Source organism: Sylvia atricapilla, chromosome 27 (assembly GCF_009819655.1).
Source record: "Sylvia atricapilla isolate bSylAtr1 chromosome 27, bSylAtr1.pri, whole genome shotgun sequence".
NCBI classification, from domain to species: Eukaryota; Metazoa; Chordata; class Aves; order Passeriformes; family Sylviidae; genus Sylvia; species Sylvia atricapilla.
In genome coordinates this window covers 357939-385107 of record NC_089166.1, presented here as the reverse complement: position 1 = coordinate 385107, position 27169 = coordinate 357939, and the positions used below count along the sequence as shown (strand labels likewise).

The window sequence follows — 27169 nt, the reverse complement described above, 5'->3', positions numbered from 1 at the left end:
TCACTTGCCAGTTCAGGTGTCAGATCTTGGGACTGTTGCTGAGTTCTCTTTCCAGGTCTGCCCATGACCCCACAAAAAGCTGGGACGAGTCACATGTCCTGGGCTGTGTCCTTTCCTCTTACAAAGCTGAGAAAAATCTATTCCCCAGGAGGCTTTAAAGCTAAAACAGGGTTTTTGAAACATTTTGGGGTGAAAGATACTAAGAAAAAACACAGGAAGTATTTTATCAACTACAATCCACAACTTCTGGTGAGAGAGACACAGTCAGATCTCCAGTCAGTCACTTCTCCATTCGCACATCAGGCAGCCAAAGGAAGTGGAGAATAAAAAGCACATGCTGCATATTTTTGTACCAGTAATAAAACATTTACTAGAGCAAGCAGAAAGTAAATGCACAGCTGATAAAGAAAACATCACAATGTCACAAAACCCTGACAGCTTCTGGTACATCTTCCAGTGGAAACGAGCCAGCGGTGGGTGCTGACATGCCCCAACTGAAAAGTTCTTCCCTACCTTGTGGCAAAAAGAAAAAAGTTAGAAAACGGGAATGCACACAACAAGTTAAAAATGGACAAGCAAAATTTTACAGATTTACTACATGTGTCCAGAACAGGGCCAGATTTTGCTTCTTTTCATTAATTGTTTTCTGGGCTTTCCCTAAAGGCTTCTGAGCAAAAGATCCCTGAATTTCTGAATCTTCTTCCTTTAGCCACACTTCCTGGGGGCTCCAGCTTCTGATTGCTGTGGTATATCTACATTATTTTCCCTTTTTTGTTTTTAATTTGAAGAAAGCACTCAACCCTCTCAGAACAGAGGGTGCATAGGCACAGCAGAGACACAGGTTTGCTCTGCAGGCTTCCACCAGAATGAGGGATATTAGAAAACAGGAGGTTCTTTGAAAGAAAAAAAAATATCTGGGCAATGGGATTGGAATTAAAATACTGACCACAAACAAGCCAGGGAGTCCAACCTACACTACAAGTGAATTTGTGGTTTGCTGGGATTGAGAAGGATCCCTTGAACAGCTCCACAAATACACACAAAAAACAAAACAAAAGCCCCAACTTGCTCTGCTCCACCTTCAGCAAAGCAAATTGACACATTCTTAGTTGATGGGGAGAGAGGTAAGGGGTAACCTGGAGGCCAAATTATTTGGGGAGAATATGTGAAAAGGAGATGGGGGAAGAACTCACCATACTGACCAAACTGCTGCAAGATTAATGTCTAACAGGCAGGTCCTGAGCATCTCTAGGTGGACTGGACTGGTTTGTAAATGTGCACGCTGGTTAAGAAAAGACTAATTTATATTCCTATGAACAACAGTTTCTTAACGTTCCAAGGATGTGGAACAGCTTCTTTTTGTCAAGATCTGTTTAAATCCAGCAGAGTCACTTGAGCACTGAATGTTTCAAAGCAGAACCCAGGGAGCTTTATCAAAATGATTTCTTTCACTAAGTGTTGTGTGCATTTCGTTCGGGTGAATCTGTCCGCAGATGAACTTGCACGGGGGCTCTCATGGTTCCTTCTCCTGCCCCAGCTGCTCAACAACCAGTTACCAAAAACCCCGAGAAATCCTCCGGAAAAAGACCACACTACCTGCAGAGATTCCCGGCTGTGAACCCCCAGCTTTTAACTGTCCCACCGGCTCTTCTTCCGCTTTGGGGGCTCTGGGACAGCAAAACCATCTGTCTTGTTGTCTCGGCTGTTGGCCTCCTTCCTGTTCTCTCCATTCCTGCTCTCGCTGCTGTTCCTGCTGTCCCCGTTGTTGCGGTTGCCGCCGCCCGGCGAGTCGCTGAAGTGCCGGCCCTCGCCGTGGCGATGGATGTCGCCCTGGCGATGGATGTCGCCGTGGCGGCCGTCGCCGTGCCGGGCGGGGTCACTGTGCCGGCCGCCGCCCTCGCCGTGGCGCTGGGCATCGTTGTAGCGCTGGGGCTGGGCATCATTGTAACGCTGGGGCTGGGCATCATTGTAACGCTGCGCATCGTTGTAGCGCTGGGCATCGCTGTAACGCTGGGGCTGAGCATCGTTATAACGCTGGGCGTCATTGTAACGCTGGGCATCGCTGTAGCGCTGGGGCTGGGCATCATTGTAACGCTGGGGCTGGGCATCATTATAACGCTGGGCATCGCTGTAGCGCTGGGGCTGGGCATCGCTGTAACGCTGGGCATCGTTGTAGCGCTGGGGCTCATTGTAGCGGCCACCAGGCTCCCCGCGGCCACCAGGCTCCCCGCGGCCACCAGCCTCCCCGCGGCCACCAGCCTCCCCTCGGCCACCGCCCTCCCCGCGCCGCGGGGCCTCGCCGTGCCGACTGTTCCGGTTGTCGTTGTACCGTTCTCTGGCAATGCCACCAGCGCCCCCGCCGCCCTCTCGGCTGCCGGCGCTGTTGAAGCCCTGCGCTCCGCCGCTCGGGAAGGGCGGGACGCTGCTCAGGCTGCCCGTGCCGCTGAAGCCGGGCACGCCCTTGGCTGCCGCGGTGGCCGCGATGGGGCCCTCGGGACCGGCGCTGTTCTGCTGCGCTGAACTCGTCGGGACGGAGTTCAGGCTCCCGGCGCTGGTCCAGCCACTGGCACCAGCAGCAGAGCTCCCAGTCTTTTGGTTATTTAAACTTGCAGCAACGAAGTGACTCTTGTACTGGGACTGCAGGAAAGGGAGAGACAAAAGAGAGCGGGTTTGGCTCTGTGCTGCCTCAGAACACAGAGTCACCGTGTGTTCGTAAGCCCGACTTGGAGTTTGGGGAGAGTTCCCAGAAAAAGTCAGTCTTGGAGTCATTACATTCCTGCTTGTGCTTATGAACACATAGTAACAGGCACCTTCTACCAGACAACACCGACCAAAGAATTCTTACATTGTGGGGTTAATTTTTACACTGACGAGAAGGAGCTTCTGTTTCCCCTTTTGATTGCAATTACAGTACTGCTGGTAAGGAACCTCAAGAGAATGAAGCCCAGGTGCAGAATCCAGAAAGGAAAAAGAGCAAAGAGGCAGCAGAAAACAAAGTTTGGCAAATCTGTGCAAACGTGTTCACTGCAGCCTGCACCTAATTCCACCCCTTGGGACTGCTCCAAGTGACACAGCCACAACCACCATGCACAACTTCCCTGAAATAACAGGACGCTGCATTTTCAGGGAAGAAAAGGAGTCCAAGCATGGAACCAACCTGGAAAGCTGCTTTCATTGCTGTCAGCCTGTCCCCCATGGCCCCCGTGGATGGCTTGTAGGCCTCGTAGTTGCTCATCACACTGTTGTTGTTTCCACGGTCCTGTGCAAAACCACAAAGGGCAACTGCAGAGGTTTATCCCACACAGACACACTCAATTCAACCACTGCCCACATCTATCCTGTCCCTGCTCTCAGGAAATGCATCCACTAAGAATGCACAGACTTCTAGAGAGCCCTGAGCAGTGGAACAGTTTGCTCCATTTCTTTTCTGCCAAGAATCAGCCTGGAAATGGCTTTTGAAGTAATTTATTAGTGTTTATTTTACAGCGACAGTTTATTTTATGAGGAATCTCCAAACCTTCTAGATCACTCTAGCTCTAAAAAAAAAATCAGCTCTTGACAAGAGAAGACCAGCACAGGAGACTTTCACTTATATGATATATGATCCTAACTCTGAAAGATACTGAGCTATGAGAACTTTTAAAGCACACACTATAACCCAGTACCAAGATTTTTGTAAATTAAAGAGTAACCAATACTAAGTGAAAGAGTTCCAAGAAATGTGTGAACAACCTTTTCAGCATCTTTACTTACAGTATTTTCTGAGCCCAGCCCGGGGCGCTCACGGTATCCCAAGCCACCACCACCAATATTCAGCTTCTTGCCCTTCCCTCCTTTAAAACGGGATTTCCGGAACCACGGATTCTGTAACAGGAGGACAAAGGTTTCTCAACACAGGGAATAAAAAACTTCATAAATGCATGCAATGAGGCTGGGAAAAAAGGGATACTGGGCATTCCAAAAGACAAACATAAATACTCTTTTCCATTCAACCACACAGCTACTGTAGGCAGTTGTGTCATGTGGGTCTGATGCTTTGGACATCAGATCATCATTACAAATGATTTCTAATTTTACACCTCCAACTCTCATTCAGGTTAAGGTTTTGGGGGTTTGCATGCTAATAAACCCAGGAATAAACACAAGTTCCAATGCCATCACTTGGGATGTGATGGCATTGGAAAGCCTGGGCTGTCTTGCAGCTATAGAGGCAGCAAAAGACAAGAAATTAAAGAGTTGATAAGTTCAGTGGCACAAGCAAAATTCTGCAGCTGTCATACCTATGTATAGCAAACCTGCCAGAGAGCACTGCCAGGCAGGTAGAATGATCAAGCAGCAATCCCTTCACAGAGGTAATGTCCCTGTAATTGTTTTCTAGTTTAGTTTCCAACTAAGCTGCATCTCCCAGGTGCCTGCTATAAATCTGACTGTAATGAGACACTGGAATGCTCTGCTGGCATCAGCAGATTACAGCTCCTGATTTCCTAGGCAGTGCCTGGCCCCAAAATAGATCACATACTGTGTTCCAAAATCTTCATAGATTCTTTCAAAGGCCATTGAAAACACTAGGAAACCTACTATAAACCAGGACAGATCCCCAAAAGGTCACTGCTGACACACATGATATAGCCAGCAATGTGAGCCGGTTGATTTTGTGCCGAATCTGAAGTGAAACTTCCTCATCCCAGGTTTGGCTGGTTCATACCTGCATGGCCAAATCCAGCAGCTCTTTGGAGACGTGCTGGTTGGCACCCTCCAGGTTCCTGACGAGGTCACCAGCAAAGTTGCTATCCTTGGGGGTCAGCAGGGTGTAGGCCACCCCCTTCTCCCCGGCGCGCCCGGTGCGGCCGATCCGGTGCGTGTGCGTGTCGATGTCCCGGGCCACGTCGTAGTTGATGACAGTCTTGATGGAAGGGATGTCCAACCCTCGAGCTGCAAGAAAGAGCAACGTGCTGGGAAGTGTCATTACCCCCAATTAACTCAAAGCAACTCCTCTGGTGCCAGGGTATCACCCTGCTCTGGTCCTGTGGGGAAAAGGAGTGTCAGCTGATGAATGAACAGCAACCACTTCCTTAGGACACAGCTTTTCTGGTCCCTTCCAGCTCAGGATATTCCATGGTTCTGAAAAGCACCTGGAACACAGTGTCCTGCAGATGCAGAAGCCAACCTGGTTGCCTTCCACTGAAACATGTTTGCCTTTCTGCTGATACCCACAGCTTGTCTGAGCTGCTTTCCAGAAGGTCACGTACCTGCCACATCAGTAGCTACCAGGATGGGGATCCCCTTTTTCTTAAATTCCGAAATGACTTTATTCCTCTCGCTCTGGTCCATGTCCCCATGAAGCAGCCCCAGGTTATGATCCTCCTGCTTGAGGTTATTGGCCAGTTCCTCTGCGTTGGCTTTCTTGGTGACAAAGAGGAGGACACTCCCAGAGGACGTGAACTCCACCAGGCGCCGCGTCAGCCAGTTCCACTTGCTGGGCCCAGAGGGGAAAATCTCCACAATCTGAGTGACATCCTCATTTGCCTGAGGGGAGAAACGTCCTCAGAGTCAGGAAGGTGGGAGGAATACACAGACTTCCAAACATTCTGCATCACAAGTAATACAGTGCAGTGCAGCTTACAGCACTACCTGCAAGTTTCTCTGAAAGATTTCATTTTTACATATTTTAGTATCATTTCAAGGATGATGCTGCCACTACACAGTAACAGTTTAGATCAATGAATAGAGGCCCTGTGATTGAGCTGGGAAAGCTGGTGCTTTTCTTAAGCAAAATCAAGGAAAAATTTCCCAGAAGGAAGGGGCTTCATGCAGTAGTTTTTTTTTTTCTTATAAAGAGACCTGATGTAAAGAGCAAAAAACACAGAGAACTGGTTAAAAGAAGGATGTTCTGAAGGCATCTCATGAAATTTCTCAACAGTTTCAAGATATTATTAGCAAAGTTTATTCCCAGCAAGTTTATATCTGCCCACTTCATCAGCTTCCTACCAGATCCCAGCCTGCAGTTCAGCTGTCACTGTCAAGCAAGCCCAGCATCAACATTCCCATGTAAACCACAGGACAGAGATTTTAAGTTTCAAATCTCTTTCAAGTTTCAAGTTTCTTCTCTGCGGAAGTTGCAATGGCTTTGTTTATGCTTTTGAGACAAAACTAAAGGATACAAGCATTGCTTCAGCCTAGTAACAAAAATAAACCACTGCATTAATGTTCTACTCCTTGACGAAATCTCCCAACACTACAGGAATATTTGTTGGTGGAAAGGTCAATAAGATAAAAATAGAAACCCATAAAACTTTCTATTTTTGCTAAGCACAAATTATTTAAAACTAACTACAAAGGATGATTTTTGCAGTTTAACTTAAATTTCAGAGACCAGAAACAGAACAATTCCTTGCTCTGTGTGTCTCCCAGGTATCACAGAATTACCTCTCCAATGTCTCCTTGCACAACCCGAATTGGGTCGATCAGAATATCCCGGGCCAATTTCTCAATCTTCTTACGGAACGTGGCACTGAACAAGAGGGCTGGAAGAGAAACAGGCTTCAAACCCCTGAAGCAGAAACGAACTTCCTTTCAGAACTGTGAAAACACCACACAGATGTTGTGGAGGAGGACCCGGATTCCTGAGTGCCAGTGAACTGAAGCTGAGGTTTTATGGGTTCTAATGGAAACTACCAACCACTGTTAGAATACCACAAAGTGGAAACATATTGCATGACATCTGAAATATTGATAATACGGGGCACTGCTGTGAACTTTCTCTCATGGCAGCTCAGAACACTGAATTTCAAGGCATATGAACATGAATGCAGCTAATCATCTTTGGTCTAAGTGCAGTCAGTGCAGGGATTACAGAGAGATGAACTCAATGTCCACATGTCACAACTGCTCCCTCCCAACAGCCCACGCTGAGAATAACACCAGTGGACTTTGGTACAAGTCCCCTGATGTGGCTGTGTCCAGAACTGGAAAGCCAAGCTCTGCTCCAGACTCACTGTTTACTCACTCTGTCTGTCAGGACGTACGTGGCTTGCGATTGATCTGACCTGATATTCTGCAAAGGAGAAGAAATGCTCTAATCAACCCTGTGCGCTCATTATTTAGAAAAAATAAGTCAAAATTCAGCTTCATTGCTTTATTTAACATATAACCACAGAAAGAATGAGTGCTTCTCACTCACTATTTGATTTTACAGACCCCCTAAGGTGGGACTGGGCACCACTGCTTCCCAAAGTAGTGACTTTGGCTCAATACGTACCAAACCCCATATCAAACATTCTGTCAGCTTCATCAAACACAAGGTAAGTGACTCTCTGCAGGTTTGTAGCTTTCTTTTTCACATGATCAATCAAACGACCCTAGTAAGGAAATAAAGTACCTTTAAAAACATTAATATATACAACCACTTAGATGCTTTTCATTCTGACTTACCAGAGACTTACAGAAAACATCTCAAGGCTTCAGTCTAGAATTAAGTGTCAATATTCACATCACAGGAGCAGATTCTTACAACTTTTTTTTCAAGCTGAAGAGTGCAAACGCCTGGTTTTGGTGCACACAGTACTTACTGGGGTGCAGACCACGATCTCTGCGCCCTCCTGCAGGGCCTTGGCTTGCTCCCACATGCTGCCCCCTCCGTACACGGCCACGGAGCGCAGGTTGTAGGCCTTGCCAAAGCGCTTGCACTCGGAGTGGATCTGGGGAGGGGACACAAACACACACAGCTGCCATCAGACCCCTCTGAGACAGCACACCCACCCTGGAAATGCAGTCTTAGCAAGTAAGCCAATGAAATTACTCCCAACTCCCCAGGGGTCAATACTTTGACACTTGTGGATAATTTACAGTAACTTGAGAAACATATTTAGGCACCCAACAATAATTTAACCTGCAGGCTCTATCCTTTTGCACATACAATTTGTCACACTGCATCTACAGCAGCCTATACCTAAAAATAATATAGGAGCACTGTGCAAAAATTTAGAATTTTAGGTTTGTCATGATCCTTCAAGAAAACAATGGTAGGAAAGAGCTGTGAGCTGGAGCCAGGCTGCTCATGCACAGAGTAGTTTTTTCAAATACTTTCCTGAGGTTCTCGGATAATTTTTGCCAAGAATTTTGCCTGCTTCTCCAAGCAGACTGGCTGGCACACACAGGAATGCTGCACACCCACCTGCTGGCAGAGCTCCCTGGTTGGGCACACGATCACTGCAATGGGACCATCCCCAGGTTCCAGCTCCTTCTGATCCATGATGTGGATCAGCATGGGCCAGATGAAGGCAGCTGTTTTCCCACTTCCAGTCTTGGCTATCCCAATCATGTCTCTGCCACTTAGTGCCACTGGAACACCCTAAAAAGAAGGAGATTCTAAGCCCACATTATGCCCACCATAGCACATCCTTGTGCTAGACTGTACAGGAAAACTCAGGTAATGAGGAAAGCTCACAACAAAAACCCCTGAACTTTTCATACATTTCTCTAGGCAAGAGACATCACTTGAATGTTTTTCATTCACCAAAAAAAAACCCAATGAAAAAAGAATACGGATATACTTACAGAGATCATTTAACATGAAAAAAAATGGGTAAAAGTCTATTTAAAAAATGTAAAAAGTATTTTTCTAGAAAAAACCACTCTGTAGGCAGCTAGAATTGCATTTGTCACATCCTCATGTGGATGAGGGAGCTTTGCATGTGTTCTTTTTGTTCTCTTTACAAATTTGAGAAGTAACAACACTCACCTGACATTGTATTGGAGTGGGCTGGGTATACTCAGATTTCCTGATCTGATGCATAAGTTGCTCATCAAACCCAAAATGAGCAAAACTACTGCCAGGTCTTGGAGGAGCAGCCCCGGAGACCTTGGAAAGAGAAAAAGATATTTGTTCATGAACAGTGAGAGAAAAACAAAGAGCAATCTGTAAAAAAAACCCCAAGAAAAGGGTCTCTCTTCCTCTGAAAAATAACTCTACTTTTTGAGTGGACATTATATTTAACTGGGTATAAATTCCAGATGTGTTCTGTAACTAAGACTTTCAGGTATAAAAATCTAATTATCTGTCAATCAACATGAGCTACTAAACATCGTTTTTACCTCCTTGTGTCTAACTGGTGTCCTACCCCAAATAATTCCCTTTGCAGGAGGTCACCCTGCTAACATGTCACAAATGGCAAAGAACTAACTTCTGCATCTATTTCCAGGTTTAACTCCTAGCTCTGGAGGTCTTTAGTCCCAGTAGCATTCCTTGCTGTCCACTTCCACAAATCTACAGGAGACTTCCAAGAAATCAGTGTCACTGTAGGTGTCTGAGAGGCTTAGATTGAACAGGTGGGAGTTCCCAGTGATGATCTCCATTAAAACTGAAACAGCCCAAGAATGAAAGGGAGCTAAAGCTGCTGGGGGGCAGTTTTGTGAGCAGCTCTCACCCGGAGATTCAGCTTGTGCCTTAACTCCACCACTTGCTGCGGGGTCAGGCTGGTGATCTCCTCGTGCTCATCATAGAAGTTCTTCTCAAATGGTGGGTATTCAATCTGCAATGTAATTAATTAATCACTCAGTACAGACCCAAGATTCCTTTTTTCTGAAGTCCTTAATTGTCTGCCAGAACATTTGCTTAAATGAAGCCATTTCAAGGACCTTTAATATGACTTACCTAAGAAAGCAGTGAGACATTACAGGGCCCTCCTCAGCTCCTGCTTTCTGGACTGCCTCAAACAAACAGGACAGAATTCCCTCCTACCTCTGAGTGGTCAATAGGCGGAAGAGGATCAATGATTTTTTTGGACGGAGCGATTGGGTTCCCATCACTGTCATACTCCAGGTTATCCTCCTCCTCCTCCTGCACCACGCCAGCAGTGGGGTTCTCAGCCATGTAGCGAAAATACGCTTCCTGCAGCAAAACACAGCAGCAAACTCACACACAATAGGATGCAGAACCACTACTGTTTGTTGAAGTGATGTGCTAAGTTTTTCATGGAGTGCTAAGTAGCTTCTTGCTTTCACACCCACCATTGAAAAAAGGTAACTAGGTTCACTAGAACAGATTCTTCTAATAAACACCAACACATACATCCTGAAGGACAAAAAGTGCAAATGAAGAAAACAACTCCACTGTCAGCTACACCACCAAATGCTCCTTAAAAACAAACTTCTCTTGTGTCTGCTTAACAGCTCCTTCTACCAAGTCTTGTTAAGTTTAACAGCAGAAGGATCTACTCCTATTTCCACATGAATAAAGCACAAAACACTGTAGGTTTCTAACCAGAAAACACATTGTTACTGAGAAAATGAAGTTGATTTTTTTTTAAATATGCTATGCCAAAGATAGTTTCTTTACTTCCCCTAATGATACTTTACAAAATGAAAATATATCTATTTATCATTGAGTCACCAATAAAAGTGAAAGAAAGTATTTCAGAACAGTCCTTTAAGACAAGCCTGAGTTCAGACACTGTCACCCTGTCACGTGCCATCCTCACAGCTCACAAAGATGTTTGTGTCTCTCAGATTCTCACTGGCACACCAGTGGTAAGACTTTCTCATAGAGAAAACACCAGTCTCGCTTGACTTGAAGCAAATATTTAAGATCACATTTGTAAAGCAAGGCTCAATTACAAATATACGTAAATACTCGTGTGGCTTTTCCATTTTCCTGGCCAGTTATCCCTCAGGCACAGAGCTAGGCACACAATACACTTGAACAACAGCTGTCCCCTCACCACACTGGCAGCAGAGGCCTCAAGGCCAGACAACCCTGCCAAGCTCTGCACTAATGCAAGTAACACAAGAGTTAGTAGCTACAACTCAGTAGCAAGGTACATTTTGAAATTGAGTCTTTTCTCTTTACTACTTCTGCTACAGTGATGCTTATAAACATCAATAAGAACTGGAGCTTCTCTGAAAATAGGGATCAAAAAGCCTGATTCTTGCCCTGGACATTTCACTGCAAGGAGCCTCTGGAGTCTAACAGCCTCCCCCTGGTGTCCCCTGGAGCTGATTGTGTTATCACAGTGTGTGAGATCCTCAGACACTGAACAACCTGTACAGGAAGCTGAAGTTCAAACTGACTGGAAAAAATCTTCTTCAACGAATGCAATTTTTTAATATTCTTCTTAAAACACCTCGAAGGGTAGAGACAGCAGGTGACCACTACAGCCTCCTGCTGAATTGTCCGGATACTGTGCACGATACTGGAATTTTGTTTGTCCCCAGTAGTTATATGCTTGGAGAGGGAAAGTTAAAAAATACAAAACAACAAAAAAGAAGATAGAAAGACTGCATAGGAACTCACTTGGTCATCTTCCTCTTCAATGTCATCTCGAATACCCCTGGAAAAACAAGCGGAGAAAAAACTTCCCTGCAAGTGTTCCACAGACTCAGCTCAGTAGTTTCATTTGATTAGTGCTGAGCTCCAGATTTCGCAGAAGACACAACACTATCAACTTGGCAACATTTATATTCCCAACCCATGGAGTTTTCATATCTGGTGCCAACCATAGCAGTGACCCTGCAAAGACTTCTCTTTACTTCTAGTACTGAGACTGAAAGATTAGGATTCCATCTTCCCTGCAGAAGCCACCAAAGATCATCCTGGTCTAAGCTCTTGATGCTACAGAAGTCCCATAACTGAAGAGGAATATGAGCCAGGAAGTGCAAATCCAGTTCAGAACTTCCCCAGGTGGTGATCTGGATCCGGTGTTCTGTGTCAGGATCATGTATAATCTGATCAACCCCTTGCAATGTAACTTCTACCATATATCTGACATTTCTATCAAGAATCAACAGCATAATTATTTTCCTTGGTCAAAACAAGTAGATAAGCTGCATGAATTTAAACTGTTTTAAACTCCAAATTTAGTACCCAAATTGTCATGTGCTACCTAACTCATAATGTTTAATGAATAAAAACAGTCCAAGTCCAGAAGAGTCTCCAGTACTCCAGGTACAGCAGCACTGAGTTATCTCGCTCACATAAATGCAATTTAAAACTGAACCATTCTGATCTCTCCAAGGGTGTGGGAAGCAGAAAAACTATCCAGGCTGATCTGGAAAGTGGCAGGAGTACAACGTGCTGCCCCGATTTCTGTGGCCTAGAAAGGATTCTTGTGTGGGCTAACTCTCAGTGTTGTTGCAGTTTGCCACAGCCTGCTGCCATGGATCCTTCCCATTTTTACAGCACAAATTGTTACCCACAAGATCTCATGCACAGGTTAATGATGTTTATTAGGTATGTACTATACTGTCTAATCAACAGCCATCATCAGAAAATGCACTGGAATTCTCTGAGCACCATACAAGACACAGGCAGGGATGGGAATGATAAAAAAAAAATAACTTACTTAACGTTCTTTTTTTCTTTGTCTTTATCTTCAAGTCTCTTCATGTCTCGAGCAGCTTGATCCTAGCAGGTCATAAAATTGTCACATGTTAAGAAGACCAAGATGATAAAACATGGAAGGGAAAAATGTTCCTGAGTAATAGACCATTATGTCACAGAGACAACACTTCTTGGACTCAGTTTTGTCTTGTTCCATATCTGATTATGCTAAATAAATTCCCCGACTAGTACCTTTGAATTTTTATACTACTCTAAGCATGTGACAGTGTTATTGAAAAATGAATTCCCCATATTCCTGCTGAATCTAACTAATAACAGAACTAACCATAAACACAAACAATTTCCATTTCGGTAGTGAAAAATGCACAAAATCTTAGTTTGATATTCAGAGACAAGCAGAGCTCTATGTTGTGTTGTTCTGACATCCTCAAACCAGTTAAATACTTGTTGTCAAACCCATTTTGAGGTCTAACTAACACCATCCTGCATAAACCCCAAAGTTAAGTGGCATTTTGACTGCAGCTGCCAAGGCCCCGAGTGACATGTGCTGCCCCTGAGTGCACACAGGCACAGCAATGAATAAACATTCCCTGAGCTGGCTCTTGCCTCCACTTCAGCCATGAATGCCTCCAGAGGATCATCGTCGCTGTCAGAGTCGGCCGATTTGGAATGGAACTGCTGCCGAGTGGGGGAATTCTCTGCGGGAATGTAGGGCAATTCCACATTGCTGGAGTCTTCCTCTTCATCCTCAAAGTACCTGAAAAAGAATGAACCACAGCCCAGTCAGCACATGGTCACAGCACTGTGCTGTCATTCCTGGTTTCTGGTTGAGTTAAGGTACCAACACGGACAACAGAAGTCAGTATGGACACAAGAGAACATGCTGAGATTTGTGTATTTACAATTATTCAGGTTAATAGTTCAAAGTGATGGCAGGGCAAATAGATATCATAAAACTGAGTCTCTCTTCATCTTTCTTGCAGGCTCCCTCCAGGTACTGGAAGGCCACAATTACGTCAGCCCCAAACTTCTCCAGGCTGAACAAACCCAACTTTCTCAGCCTTGTTTATACACTTATGCAGCCAAGAAAAGGGTTAGTAAATTACTGTGGAGATAAACGTTTTCCTGCTTGGCTCCAACTCTGAGAACACCAAAGAGTGAAAAAAATATGGTCTCAAGAGGAGAAAGCTGGAGAAGGAAAGCTTCTGCAGGCGACTGTAGTATCTCACAGTCTTCTAAGTATATTATTACCTATTTATTTATATAAATGTCACAGATACTTCCCTGGCCTCAGAAACATAAAAACGTTAAAATAAACACTAAGAAGTAACTGTACTTACGCATTCTCCTCATCAAAATTGGCTCTCTTTGACCCAATTTTGTAGAAGGAAGGCAGCTGAGGAGGCCCCGATTTGGCAAACGCCGCCGAGGAGCCGGCGGAGCCAAAAGCACTGTGGGACTGCTGAGACAGCTTGGGCTCCTCCTTCTTGCCAGGTGTTATGGCAAATCCACCAAACCCAAAGCCTCTCTTCGTACCAGGTCCACCTTTATTCCAATTCATGATGTCCCCAATGAACCTGACAAAACGACAAAAGACAAATTATTGCCGTTTCTGTTTCAGGCAGTTACAGGTAATTGTCATGATTGTTTTTTTTTTTTTGTTAGTTGATCACTTCAGTGACACAGGGACTTGTGGAACTCCGAGTGACAAGAGTTTAATCTGTTTCCAAAAAATGATGGGGCTCTGCTCTTTTGTCAGTGTGAACATACCCACAATGCCAAAGAAGAATAAAACCAAAGTGGTTGTCTTCCAGAACAGGTCAAGGATTACTTAAACACATTTAAGATGTTACCTGTCCTGTTTGCAATCTAAGACAAACAAACCCAAGGCCAGAACTTTGAACATCAGGAGGAACAAGAGACGAAAAGGCAGCTCAGTGCATATTTTGCATGTCCACATTGTCCCATCTGTAAGTGTTTCATGGCTTGTCAATACCTTACTCCTGCAACCCACAACCTCCAGAGAAACGTGCCAAGAGCAGCACAAGGCTCTGAGTGAGCCCAGGCACATCTCTGCCAAAAGCTTCCTTTGCCTCTCAGACAGCACCTGCAGCCATATACATGATCTCTCTATATTATACACAAACATATATATATGCTCTCCAATCTCTGTTTTTCAATCAGTATTTTAAACACTCCACATAACAGTGTCTGCCCAGAACTTGATTTTCGAAGACGAATACTGAACTGATATATTAGTGTTTAGTTTCCATTCTTGAGTCATTTAATTATCTCCATGGTCAAGCAAATCATACCTGTAAGGCAGGAAAGAGAGCAAGACACCCACTGCTTTCCAACGCATTATAATTAGCTGTCCAAAGGCTACAAGTCTTATTAAACAAATCCTCACACTGAGAATCTTCAATGAGATCAGAACTCACTGGCAAAAAAAACTTCAAAACGATCTGAAGGCAAATAGTGCAGCGGGTCCCTGTGCTGAACATTTACCAGCTTGAGGCTTGCTCAGTAAATCTCAAGACCAGAGTTCAGCAGCAGATTTCGGGGGAAACTCTGCTGTCTAGCTCTCCACGGCAGCAGCTGACCATGGAGTCCTGTTTTCTCTCTTGTCCTAACACACTCTACAGCTCTTACACCTGCGGATCCGTGGCACTGGGACACCAAAATGTACAATAAAGGGATGAGAGGTGGAACCCCATTTCTGTTGTGACAGCACAGTGGCAATCTTTGAAAACTGTTAAGTTAAAATCTGATTGTAAGAATTCCTCCTCACTGTACTTATCCACCTTTTTCTCCCTTCCGCTACCTCAAAAAATAAGGAGGCTCACTGTTGTATTGTGACACAGAAGCAAAAACACAAACCACGGTCAGTTCGCCACTCGCCAGCAGCGAGTGAACACGAAGAGGTTCCCGCAGGACGCAGAGACCGCAGGAAAACCTCCGAGGATTCGCTGCCCTGTGGCCGCCGTTCCACGGGAGGAAACTCTCGGGGCACGGACCTGCCTGCGGCGCCCGAGATCCGCCTCAGCCGCTCCCGTTCCAGGCGGGAAGGGCGGAGGGACCCCCGCCCGCCGGGATCGCCCTCCGCAGGGCACGGCAGGGACCAGGGCCGGGGGGACAGACAGAAGCCGCGGGCAGGCGCCGTCCCAGCACACGGGGCCCAGCGCGGAGCCCTTCCCGCCTGCGGAACCGCGGTGCGGGGCGGGCCCTTTGTGCGGGGCAGGCCCAGGCTGCCCGCGCCCGCTCCAGGCCGCGGCTACGGCGGGTCCCGCCCGCTCCAGGCCCCGCAGGCCGGCGGAGGAGGATCCGCCGCCGTGCCCGGCCCGGCCCGGCCCCGCTCCTCGCCCTCAGCACCCCTCACTCACCCTCGGCCCCGCAGCCGCCGCCGCCACTTCCCCGGTTACCGGGGCGGGGGGTGGAGACGCGACGCACCGACGTGCCCACGCACCGTGCGTCAGTGACGTCGGCGACCGCGCGTCCCCGGCGCATGCGCAGCGCCCGCAGGTGAAGCAGCGGGGAGTGAGGGCGGTGGGACCGGGCAAAGGCGGGAGCGGGAAAAGCGGGAGCGAAACCGAGAGACGGTAAAGTCACCGGCGGCCCCGGGACTGCGCTGGTTGCCGGGCGGTTCCTCGTTGGTTCTGGGTGGTTCCCGCGCCGCAGGGCGGGGCTCGCCCCCCCGCCTACGCGTGTGTACCGCACACCCCCGCACACGCGGCGGGCCCGCGCTGCGCAGGCGCTCCGGTCCGGCGGGCGCGGAGCGGAGCGGAGGGCGGGGGCCGTGACTCAGGTAACGCGGTCCTGGCCCCCGCGGACAGGACGCCCCGCTCCCCCCTCCTCGGGCGGCCGGGCCGGGCCGGGCTGGGCTCGCTGCTCCGGGAGCTCGGTCCCGGCAGGGTCCCCGGGACGGGCAGCCTGGCGCGGAGGGCACCGGCCGTGCGCGGCCTGTGCTGCGCCCGCGGGGCCGAGGGTTTGGGCACCATCCCGGGCTGTGAGAGGCGCCGCGCCCAGGGCCGGCAGACCGCTGGTTTTATCTTGTTAACCTTGAGTCGTGTTCCGGGAAGGAGCTGGGGGCGTCCCCGGAGCGGCGGGATAGCGAACACCTGCGGCGGTGTCCCCGCTTCGGGCGGGGATTACGGTGAGGGCGCGACCTGCTGGGGATGGGCGCTTCGCCAAAATGTGCCACTGGGCTCGGGTCTAGGCTCCAGTGAGATCCAGTGAGCCAGCCCTAGGCTGGTGAATGCTCAGCACAGCGAGCAGCAGCAGCAGAGTTTGCCTTGGGATTGTTGGGAGTGTATTCTCTTGCCAACGGGGTCTGGGCCGCCGGATTGGAGACCGGAGAACGAATCGTTTCCTCTTGCTGGGGAAAGTCGGTGGCGTGTGGGTCACGGAGGGTATTCTGCTTCCTGGAGTTTGTACTTGGAACCATTCTGACAGACTGGTGACCTAAGGGAGTGCTCCAGCTCCCACCCACCTCGGGTTCAACTGCAGCATTCAAATTGGCTGCAGAAGTTTGTTTTGCATTAAGCTGTTTGGAGTTGTTGGATCTTCTGAAGGTGGATGTGTTCAAATAGTCTTAGAATTCTTGCTGTGAAATGTTAGAGTTTGGTCGAGCAGGTGGCTCTGTTATCCTGTCGTTTTTAAGAGAGTGCAAATTCTGTCCTATCGAAATAGTATTTTGGGGGTATTTTCCTGCTTAAATTCACGTAAAATTGTGAGGTTCCCACACAGTGTTCCAAAGTCCTGGGCTCGGCCCTGCTGAACTTTCCATCCTGATTAAGGTTCTGTGACCATGTTCTGTGCTGGTTTTTGCTGGAGTGAGGAGTGTTTGACAAAGGTGTTTATTTTAGTCCTTGTCATTCATAGCAGTGGGTTCCCTGCGTGAGGCACTCAGAGGAATGCTGGTCAAATTTAGAAACAAATCATTTCTATTCTAAGTTTGTGAGAGAACACTCTGATTAACATTCAGGTTTCCACTCGGATCTGGTTGCAGGAGGGAGTAAAATGAGCCTGATGCAGCTGATCCTCTGTGCCTGGTTGTGAAGTGCAGCTGGGGGGTTGTTACTGTCCTTTTTGGACCTTGGAGAAGGTGCCCCAGCCTGAAGGGGAAGGGGAGGTTGGGACTATTTTGAACTCAAGCAGAAGAAAGAGGAAGCTGAGGGGAAAACAAGGTGAACTGATAAACTCTGCCGGATTCTGGTCGATGTGGGAAGAGCTCTGGGCTTGTGAGCCCCAGTTTACTCCTTTGTGGTGGGGAGCAGTGCAATGTCTCTCCTCTTCCTCTTCTTTTTTTTTTTTTTTTTTTATTTTTTTTTTTTTGTGGCACAGCTTCTAGCTAAAGGTCTTTTTCTGTATGCAGAAATCATGATGGGACACTGTGGGACTTAGTTCTGAGTGTGCAGCCTAGGAAATCACAGACGAGCACATTCGAATTAGCAGAGGCTATCAGCGCTTTGCTGTTTAAATGAATCAAATGCATTTTAAGATTTACTGCTGCTGTTACACATTCAGTGTTCTGACTGTGCCTAATTGCTAGTTAACAATTGTAGAGCAGAATGTGGTCTTGCAAGTGAGCCAGTTTTGTAACAGAACTTCCCTGCTTTCCATTGCAGCTCATTGAACAGTGTGGCCAGGTGTGAATTTGCTGCTGCCACAAGCAACAGAGTCCTGAACCTCTCCTTCACAGTTATTTTGTTCTTGTACCAGTAGTCACTTTGTTTATAGAGAAAATCAGATGGGTTTATTTCTCTGCTCTGACTCGTAGTGTTTTGAAATTGTGCATTGTGTGTTGGTGTTTACTGGAGGTGTGATGTATTTAATTTTTTTTTCCAGTGAAAATGAAGAATTTATATATTTTTATTGCTGTCCTGTTCATCCCATGGAGCTTTTCTTTGGCAAAGTATGATGAATTTGAGGATGGAGATGACATTATGGAATATGATGATAATGACTTTGCTGAATTTGAAGATGTGAGTGAAGATACAGTCACAGAGTCTCCTCAGAGGATCATCACTACAGAAGATGATGAAGAAGAAGCCACTGTAGAGCTTGAAGGTCAGGATGAAAATCAGGAAGACTTTGATGATGCAGACACACAGGTAAAGCCTTGCCTCCTTCCTCAATCTGTTTCCTAATAGAGTCTCTGCACTTTTCTTTCTCTTTCTGGATTTTACTTGCTGGGCCTTGGATTTTCATGCTGTTTGTGATTTTGTCCTTTAGGAAGGTGACACCGAGAGTGAACCGTATGATGATGAGGAGTTTGAAGGGTATGAAGAGAAACCAGATGCGTCTCATAGCAAAAATAAAGACCCCATAACAATAGTTAATGTAGGTATAACCGTTGATCCAGTTTCTGTTTGGGGTTTCATCACTTATTTTCTTAAGACACTATGCCAGGAATGTCACTGGGTTACTGAGCAGTGAACACAGTGTGCATTTAGCTTGTCTGTTGATTAAATGTCAGATTAGAACTTGTCAACTCTGTTGGTTTTTTAAGCCAATCTCTGTGCCTGCCCTGCATCACCTTTTTGTCTCCCAAAATAGTCTTTCACAGAATGATCAGGTGCTCAAGGTCTGCATTTTTATTACCCCTGAGATCTCTTTTTAGGTGTTATAGCTGACCTTGGCAGTGAAAATTATGATTTAGGTACTCTTATGACTCGAGGGTGATATAGTGATAGCAGAGTGGCTAATTAGCCCCTGAGGTGGCAAGGTCAGGGAGACTTCCCTGCTGCCCCATGGGGTCTGTAGCTCTTGCTGGCATCCTGAGAGTGCTCCCGGGCATTGGGTGTTACTTTGGATTTCCAGAGAAGTTACATGATGATCAGATAATGCTGGGATGGGCGGGGTATCCAGCTCATCAGGCTGTTTACTCTGAGGGATGTGTGCTAGCCCAGGCTCACTTGGAAGTGAGGACCCTTTTTGTATTAAGCAGGTATTTTGGGAGTGCTGTTATCAGTTGTTTCCTGTATGGTTACTGTGCCCCAGTAAGCCAAGTGCATTATGTAGGCTTAGCTCTCTCCTGTTGCCTCTGTGGAGCTTATTGCTGTGCTGGGGATGGAACTTCTCCACTACTCTGTGTTTCCCAAATTTTTGTGTGTATAAAATCAGCTTGTTCAATATGTAAATCACAGTTTCTGCTCCCTTACACAGGTCCCTGCTCACCTTCAAAACAGCTGGGAGAGTTATTACATGGAGATCCTGATGGTAACAGGTCTCCTGGCTTACATCATGAACTACATCATTGGGAAGAACAAAAACAACCGCCTGGCACATGCTTGGTTCAACACTCACAGGGAGCTGCTAGAAAGTAACTTTGCTCTTGTTGGTGAGTTCCATAATGACAAGGATCCAGTTTTAGCATTTGGATAAATCTGGGTTTAGACTGGCTTTTAGGCTGTAGAGAATCCTTCTCTGTACTGTGGTATCGTGAGCTGTAAGCCTTCTGCTAAACTATGGTGTCTCAATTTGTGAGTTTAGATTGCAGTTCTCTTTCACTGTTATTTTCCTCAGGGGATGATGGCACTAATAAAGAAGCTACAAGCACTGGGAAACTAAATCAAGAAAACGAACACATATATAACTTGTGGTGCTCTGGAAGGGTGTGCTGTGAAGGAATGCTCATCCAGTTAAAGGTAAGAATGAGGGAGTTTGTGGGGCTGTTTGTGTGTCACCAGTCATCAGGTTCTAGAGGCTTTTCCATTCCTGTGTGAGCAACATGGAATCTCAGCCTGGCATTTGTGCTCACATTCAGACACAGGGTTCTGAGTACACACACATGAGGGAAAATGAGCTCTGTACAGACCTGTATTCTGCCCCCTGAAGTCTGCATCAAAGAGCAAGTGCTTGCAGGAAGAGCATAGAAACCAGAGGTGTAGTGTGAACAGAGGTAACTGTAGGCCAGAGCCCATTGCCACTTAGAGGGATAAATGGACCAGCAGGAATCCTAAGGAATTCCAAGGAAGTACAGCAAAGACAAATACAAAACCCTGCACCTGGGATGGAACAGTCCCACAGTTCATCTTCTGACTTGAGGGAGCAAAGCCCTGGGAGACTCCTCCAATACAGAAAGTGGGCCTCCTTTTGAGCTGTGTTGGTCACACGGGGAAAACTCAGGCTAAGGATATTAGGAAGGAGTTTTTTACTGTTGTCTATTCAGCTGCTTACTGTGCTTGCCACCTTGTGTTTTTAGTTTCTCAAGAGGCAGGACCTGCTGAATGTCCTGGCGCGCATGATGAGGCCGGCCTCAGACCAAGTGGTGCGTACTCAGCCCTGCAGATTAGCTCTGATAAACTGTTGCATTCCTCGGTTCTGCTCTGCTGCTTTTGATTGTTCCAGGTGATTTCTGTAGTATTCCATATCTTCCAGTTCAGTAACTGTTAAAACAACCTCAAAGAATTATTTGTATTTCTTTCCTGCCTGTGCAATGCAAACTGCTGATGACTGGAAGTTGCTTTATCTGTGGATTTTATTGTTTTGAGTGGTTTTGTGAGCAGTCTGTCATGATTCAAGACGTCATCTTGATAAAAAGTGGTTTTACAATCTGAAATACTTAGTGATTATTCATCTGTCTGTTCAGTCTGCCTGAACAGGACTGCTTAAACCTATATGTTGGTCTGGATATTATATTCTTAATGTTACTTTTTGCCTTCCCTCTTGCTCTTAGAGAGCTTAAGTGCCAAGAGAGGTTACATTTGGAAGAACAGTGACAGTGTGCACTGTGAATACTCTTCCCAAGCATCTATAATTGTATTCACTTATATAAAAATATTTAATTGCAAATTATTTTTACAACTCTGTTAGTCACTGTCATTGCAGCACAATACTGAATGGTGTGCTCAGTCTAATTAAAAAGCTGCCTTAATTTAAGACACATTGAAAAGCTTTAAATCAACCACCTTTTTCTTAGCTGTGTCTGTCCTTGCTAGTCCTTGTTCTTAGGAATCAAAGTATCAGACAAACATTGAACTCTGAGCAGGGCTAATAACATTCTGTTTCACAGCAAATAAAAGTGACAATGAATGATGAAGACATGGACACGTATGTGTTTGCTGTCGGAACCAGAAAAGCACTGGTGAGACTTCAGAAAGAGATGCAGGACTTGGTATGTACATGCACATTGATAAATAATAGCATACAAGAATCTAATCTGCATACTCATTGTTTCCTTGGGAACAGCTGAAAACCTGTGACTGACCTGTTGGAATTTGTGAGGAAAAGACATTTCCATCTACAGATGGAAGTCTAATGGAATCAAACATCAGAAGTGCTCCCCCCTGTCAGACCTGCAGGGAAAGAGGCAGTGGGAAGCAGATTACACTTTTCTTTTGGTGTATGGTTAGTTGGTTTAAGAGAGGCTGCAGAATTTTGTCAGCATACGTGAGTGTCACTTCACCTCATTTAATTTGCACAAAAGACATCTTCAAGGATTGAAAAGTAAACTTAATTAGTGATATGTGGTGTGGAAAATTTAGGATTAAGTCATCTGTTTTTACATGATCTGAAATTAAAACTTTCCATATGTTCAAGCCATGAAAAGAATTGCAGAGCTTGCAAAGAATCCAGTGATAACAAGCAATGCTTTGCAAATCTTTTCTTTCAAGTAACAGCATGAAGTGTAGTTGGTAGGATGCCAGGTTTTGTTCTGTTATCAAACAATGTAAGCAAAATGCCTTAATCCACTTTGAACACTCCAGTGTATATGTATTAGAATTGTTTTATCTTCTTCCTTAAAGTGCTGAGTCTGGAGGAAAATACTAGCTTAAAGACTGTTGATGCTGTGTGCTTTACTTTGTTTGAAATGTCCCCAGCCAGGATGAGTGCATGAGTGTATTTTTTATTGTTTCTTTTCAGGTCCTTTTAGAGGTCCCACTCTTCCAGGATAGTTCAGTCTGATAAGATACTTACAGACTTGTGTTTATTTTTCTTTTGCATTATTCTCTTTGAAACAGAGTGAGTTCTGCAGTGATAAACCTAAGTCTGGTGCAAAATATGGGCTTCCAGATTCACTGGCTATCTTGTCAGAGATGGGAGAGGTCACGGAGGGAATGATGGACGCCAAGGTAAACCTGAATGAATTAATACAAATACTCCTTGGTAATCCCCACATTTACAATTTGTATGTTGTAAAAAAGTTGAGAAAAAAAGTTGGAGGGGAAAGTTCACATCTTTATCAGTGTCACTGTGGCAAGTTGGGCACAGCAATTTCCTGGGTGATATACAGAACCACAGAATGGTTTAGGTTGGAAGGGACCTTAAAAATCATCCAGTTCCAGCCACGGGCAGGGAATATGTGGTGTGGGTAGGCTGCAGCTGGATTGGTGTTGGGAAAAACTAACCCCTGTTTCTCTTTCAGATGATCCATTTCCTCACACACTACGCTGACAAGATTGACTCTGTCCAATTCTCGGACCAGTTCTCCGGTCCAAAACTTATGCAAGAGTACGTATAAAGGCCGGGCTCTGTTCAGGCTGATTCTCAGCTGTGCCTCAGCAATACACAGGCAGCATCTCTGCTGTTTTCCTGAGCCTCCTAGTCCAGAGGTGCTTTCAGGGGCTGCTGCAGAATTGCCAAGTGGTGGGTGATGTGTCTTATCTGAATTATCACATAGGTTTTTGCAAGAGTGTATTATGCTCACAGACATAAAAATAAATGAACAAGAAGGAACGTATTTTGACTTAAGACAGTTTAAGTGTATACCTTCTACTGAAATTGTGGAGGATCTGTGAAATGTAGGCCTGAGATTTTCATATTAAAATACTGTGGGATTTTGGGCAGTGAATAATTAAACTCTTGTAAAATAATTTGTTCTCTTAAAATATTTAGAGAGATCTTTAGTGGTATAAACAACAAGGGAGTGTATGAAGCTGAATGTAACTCAGAATATATCGGCCCCCTTAGTGCTCACATGCCCTCCTGACAGTCAGAGGGGCTGGTGCTGTGTGTTTTCACACTCGTGCCTTTTCTCTTTTGGGTAAAACACCTCAGGAATCCAATTGGTTTGAAACTTAACTTTAAGTTATTGCTAGGCTTTTAATGTTTATTTCATTCAAGTACTTTCCAAGTGTCTTTTGGTTCTTAATGAGGTTTTTCCCACTGATGTTACTTTGTATTTTTCTTCACTCCTTCTTAACACTTGTTTCTTTCCTTCAGGGAGGGCCAGCTTACAAAACTGCCCGAAACTAAAAAGACACTTTTGTTTACATTTAATGGTAAGGGAACTGTTGTCTGTGTGTGTCTGGGGGAGCGTTGGGCTTTATTTGTGGAAGTGACATGCTCCCAATCTGTCACCTGTGGAAGATAATGTGTGAGGAGTGACTTCAGTGCATGTAGCAGGATCACTGATTGATAAACAGAAGGCAGCAATACACTGGGGACTGAGCAGCATACTGTCATGATAACAGGACACTCAGTATTGCTGTTATTGACCTCAGCTCACACTCCTCTCTCTTGAGGTGGCTTGTTTTTAAACCACAAGCCTTGCAGTTTGAACTGGCACAGGCTCACTTGGTTTACTCTGGTTTGAAATTAAAAGTGGCCTGTTGGGAGAATTCTAGAAAAGAATAGATCTTCAAATTTCAAGCTCATAGCTCCAAATGAAGCTTCCTGAAGAGCAGGATAAGAGCATCTTTATTTCATGAACAGTGTGAGCCATAGGAGTATCACAGCAAGCAGACAAGTGCTGCCAGTCTGTGTGAATGAACAAGGAACTCTTTCTTTCAGTGCCTGGTTCAGGCAACACTTCCCCAAAGGACATGGAGTCTCTGCTGCCTCTGATGAGCATGGTTATCTACTCCATTGACAAAGCAAAGAAGTTCCGGCTGAACAGAGAAGTAAGTAGTGTCTGCTTTTGTCTCCTGAACTTTGTGTAAAATCAGAACCATTACCACTGGGTCCCTATGGATCCACTGGATCCTTATGTTTGTTGTATGACTGAGGGAGATGAGTACAAACCGTGTTTGCTTTCCTGTGTGCAAAGGGCAAACAAAAAGCCGACAAGAACAGGGCTCGGGTGGAAGAGAACTTCCTGAAGCTGACTCACGTGCAGAGGCAGGAGGCGGCGCAGTCCCGGCGCGAGGAGAAGAAGCGGGCCGAGAAGGAGCGCATCATGAACGAGGAGGATCCCGAGAAGCAGCGTCGGCTGGAGGTGAGGGGATGCTCACTCACACTGGTACAGGCTGATCCTCCTAGCAGATCTCCAGGGCTGCCTGTACGTACAGTAGCAGTGGCAGCTTTGATTTCTGTTGGCTGGAGGGCAGACAGCTGTCAGGGTATTTGCTGCTCCTTTCTGAAACACATGAAGGCCCCTGGTGAGATGTGAACCCGGTGCTGGAGGGCTTTGTTTGGGTCCTGAAATGATCTGGTTGTTCCTTGAAGGGATCCCCTGTGTTTATTCAGATCCCTGTCCTTGTCTACAGGAAGCTGCTCTGCGGCGTGAGCAGAAGAAGCTTGAGAAGAAGCAGATGAAGATGAAGCAAATCAAAGTGAAAGCCATGTGACTGTGTTGTGAGAAGTATCTTGGTGCCACTTGTGGAATTGTAATTCACAGGGTACAAAGACCTACATAACTCCATAATCCTCTGATTCCTTGAACACTAGTAACCATTAAGAGAAAAGTTCTTGCATTGGTGTTACTTATTTAAGTATTACAACAAAATGTGTGGAGAGCTTTGTCTCAGCAGTTCTGTTCCAGGTGGTACAAAAGTTTTGCTACTTGTCTGTTAAAAAAAAAAAACAACCTTGCAATATTCTTGAATGCTTTTTGTCATTTGTTCTTTAAAAACAAAAGATTGTAAACCTGTCCATGTGCTGGTAACATATTCATGCTTTGGTTTTAAACTTTGGTTTTAGTTATTGTGAGGGAAAGGGGAAAAACTTAGGGGGAGGAAAACTGCACAATAAACATTTACTGTGCATTTATTTGCATCAAGGCACAACACTTAGAGCCTTCCATACACAGTATGGATTCTTCAGGGATTTAAGCCCAGTAGAATAGAAGTTCTAATAGAAGTAGAAGATTTTTTTATCTTCTTTTTTTTTTTTACAAAGGCCTGAAGCAGTATTAGGTCACCTGTGGGCATGATTGGCTTATGTGTAAAACATAGAGATGGTTAGAACCAATGGAATACATGGACAGTTTCCTAGTTGTGTGTCTGGATGCTGCAGAGTTAGCACAATGTGGAATCTGTGATGTCAGCACAGTGTTCCTTCAGGTGTGAGTGCATGGTGAGTTAGCAATTCAACCAGCTTTCCTTCAATATTTTTAACTGTTCAAGTTTGCCTCAACCCCTTCTCTCCTGATCTCAGCAGCTGCTGCCCAGTGCACTTCAGCCAGGAGCCAGATCTAGTGGAATACCTGAAATTCCCGATCTCCCCAAGCCAGTGAAAACGTTTCAGAGGATATCTGTCCTCTTCATCTGGTCAGTGATCACTTCAGGGTTTTGGATCTAAATGGGAAGAATGAAGTGAATGCCCTGTGCAAGCACTTTGCTGGGAGAGCTCTGCATTTTATAAATGCTTCCTGTCCAGAAGGCATTTTATTGTTGCTTGTAACAGACTTTTAACAGTTTTGTGGGGAAACAGTGTCCTGCGTTTTCTTGTTCAATACTTCGTGGAAACTTGGTTCTGAGGCAATAAGAATTAGCTGCTGTTGAAACAGCAATTGCTTAAACTCCTTGTTCCAGCATGGGATATTTCACCCTGATTGAAATGCAAATGTCTGTAACCTGATACATGCAAATACATTAATTTTATAATGGTTGGTAAAATTATTTAAAACCAAAACTAATGTAGATTATGTGAAATTTTAGCACTATTTAGCTTTAAAGATTAATATGTTATTGTTTCACAGAGTTCTTTGAAAGGAAATACTAGTTTGTGCTCTTTTGAGTAAGTGGACGGCTTTCCTGAAGTCCCATCCAGTTGTGGGCCATGGCAGCTAATTTTGTAATACGAACATTCAAATGAACAATCTAATGAAGAGTAAAATATAATTGAAACACTCCTGCTTTACTTGGCTTGTCTCAGTGTTCCTTTCATTTAGCAGAATCTCAAAGCCTCCTTTGTCCTGGGTGAGTTTCGGTGTTTAGGTTTTGAAGACCAGGAGGAGCTGGTACTGCCTGAGCTGGGCTGTGGTGGAACTGGTTTCTGTGGGGGGCTGCAGGAAGGGAAACTCTCCCTGGAAGGGCTGAGAGGAGGATTTGCCCCGGGGTTTGCATCACGAGTGGCACAGCAGGGTCCCTGCTGGGGGCACAGCCCTGGCCACTCTCTGAGGGACCCACGGAATCACAGGATCCATCAGTTGGGAGAAGACCTCCCAGATGGTCCAACCTGGGACTGATCCCCACCTTGTCACCCAGCCCAGAGCACTGAGTGCCCTGTCCAGTTGTTCCTTGGCCTCCTCCAGGAATGGGGACTCCACCAGCTCCCCGGGCAGCCCCTGCTAATGTTTAAGAACCCTTTCTGTGAGGAAATTCCTCTTTTTGTTCAACCTGAGCCTCCCCTGGCCCAGCCTGAGGCCATTCCCTCTCCTCCTGTCCCTGTTCCCTGGGAGGAGAGCCTGAACCCACCTGGCTGTCCCTTCCTGTCAGGGAGTTGTGCAGAGCCACAAGATTCCGCCTGAGCTGCTCTTCTCCAGGCTGAGCCCCTTTCCCAGCTCCCTCAGCTGCTCCTGGGGCTCCAGGCCCTTCCCAGCTCCATTCTGTCCTCTGGACAGTCTCCAGCCCCTCAGTATGTTTTTAGAGTGAGGGCACCAAAACTAGACACAGCACTTGAGCTGTGGCCTCACCAGTGCCTGCCCTGGTCCCTCTGAGCACACCT

At 45.9% G+C, this 27169-nt stretch overlaps 2 protein-coding genes across 6 annotated transcripts; one reads left to right on the top strand and one right to left on the bottom strand.

The window, feature by feature from the left end:
* Window positions 1–344: 344 nt before the first annotated feature.
* Window positions 345–15841, bottom strand: DDX42 (DEAD-box helicase 42). 3 transcript variants are annotated; one of them, XM_066336859.1, is made up of 18 exons: window positions 15721–15841; window positions 13678–13914; window positions 12944–13094; window positions 12339–12400; window positions 11291–11327; window positions 9740–9889; window positions 9426–9530; window positions 8741–8860; window positions 8174–8350; window positions 7569–7697; window positions 7259–7358; window positions 7007–7054; window positions 6427–6524; window positions 5250–5526; window positions 4706–4932; window positions 3754–3864; window positions 3158–3259; window positions 345–2637 (listed from the first exon to the last, which is right to left on the bottom strand). In XM_066336859.1, the coding sequence occupies exons 2-18, from the start codon at window positions 13896–13898 to the stop codon at window positions 1630–1632; spliced, it is 3123 nt and encodes a 1040-aa protein (XP_066192956.1). In that variant the 5' UTR covers window positions 13899–13914; window positions 15721–15841; the 3' UTR covers window positions 345–1629. The 3 variants fall into 3 exon arrangements, with proteins under 3 accessions (XP_066192956.1, XP_066192957.1, XP_066192958.1); XM_066336860.1 differs by lacking the exon at window positions 15721–15841 and adding an exon at window positions 15218–15351; XM_066336861.1 differs by lacking the exons at window positions 11291–11327; window positions 13678–13914; window positions 15721–15841 and having other exon boundaries at window positions 12944–13015.
* CCDC47 (coiled-coil domain containing 47) lies at window positions 15835–26362 on the top strand. Of its 3 annotated transcripts, none has more exons than XM_066336907.1 (13): window positions 15835–15936; window positions 18185–18450; window positions 18572–18679; window positions 19505–19679; window positions 19865–19986; window positions 20544–20609; window positions 21354–21455; window positions 22303–22413; window positions 22707–22792; window positions 23504–23562; window positions 24074–24183; window positions 24330–24497; window positions 24769–26362. In XM_066336907.1, the coding sequence occupies exons 2-13, from the start codon at window positions 18190–18192 to the stop codon at window positions 24847–24849; spliced, it is 1449 nt and encodes a 482-aa protein (XP_066193004.1). In that variant the 5' UTR covers window positions 15835–15936; window positions 18185–18189; the 3' UTR covers window positions 24850–26362. The 3 variants fall into 3 exon arrangements, with proteins under 3 accessions (XP_066193004.1, XP_066193003.1, XP_066193005.1); XM_066336906.1 differs by lacking the exon at window positions 15835–15936 and adding an exon at window positions 16401–16490; XM_066336908.1 differs by lacking the exon at window positions 15835–15936 and adding an exon at window positions 16884–16908.
* Window positions 26363–27169: the final 807 nt, after the last annotated feature.

What these genes read in the sequence shown, in the direction of transcription:
- DDX42 (XM_066336859.1), bottom strand. Translation starts at nt 13,898, where the DNA reads ATGAATTGGAATAAAGGTGGACCTGGTACGAAGAGAGGCTTTGGGTTT. An exon ending in TGCTGGATTTGGCCATGCAG is followed by an intron (nt 3,865 to 4,705) that starts GTATGAACCAGC and finishes CTCCTGTTACAG; the next exon opens with AATCCGTGGTTCCGGAAATC. An exon ending in CAATGAAAGCAGCTTTCCAG is followed by an intron (nt 2,638 to 3,157) that starts GTTGGTTCCATG and finishes CCTTTCCTGCAG; the next exon opens with TCCCAGTACAAGAGTCACTT.
- CCDC47 (XM_066336907.1), top strand. Translation starts at nt 18,190, where the DNA reads ATGAAGAATTTATATATTTTTATTGCTGTCCTGTTCATCCCATGGAGC. An exon ending in GAATGCTCATCCAGTTAAAG is followed by an intron (nt 19,987 to 20,543) that starts GTAAGAATGAGG and finishes TTGTGTTTTTAG; the next exon opens with TTTCTCAAGAGGCAGGACCT. An exon ending in AGTTCCGGCTGAACAGAGAA is followed by an intron (nt 24,184 to 24,329) that starts GTAAGTAGTGTC and finishes CTGTGTGCAAAG; the next exon opens with GGCAAACAAAAAGCCGACAA.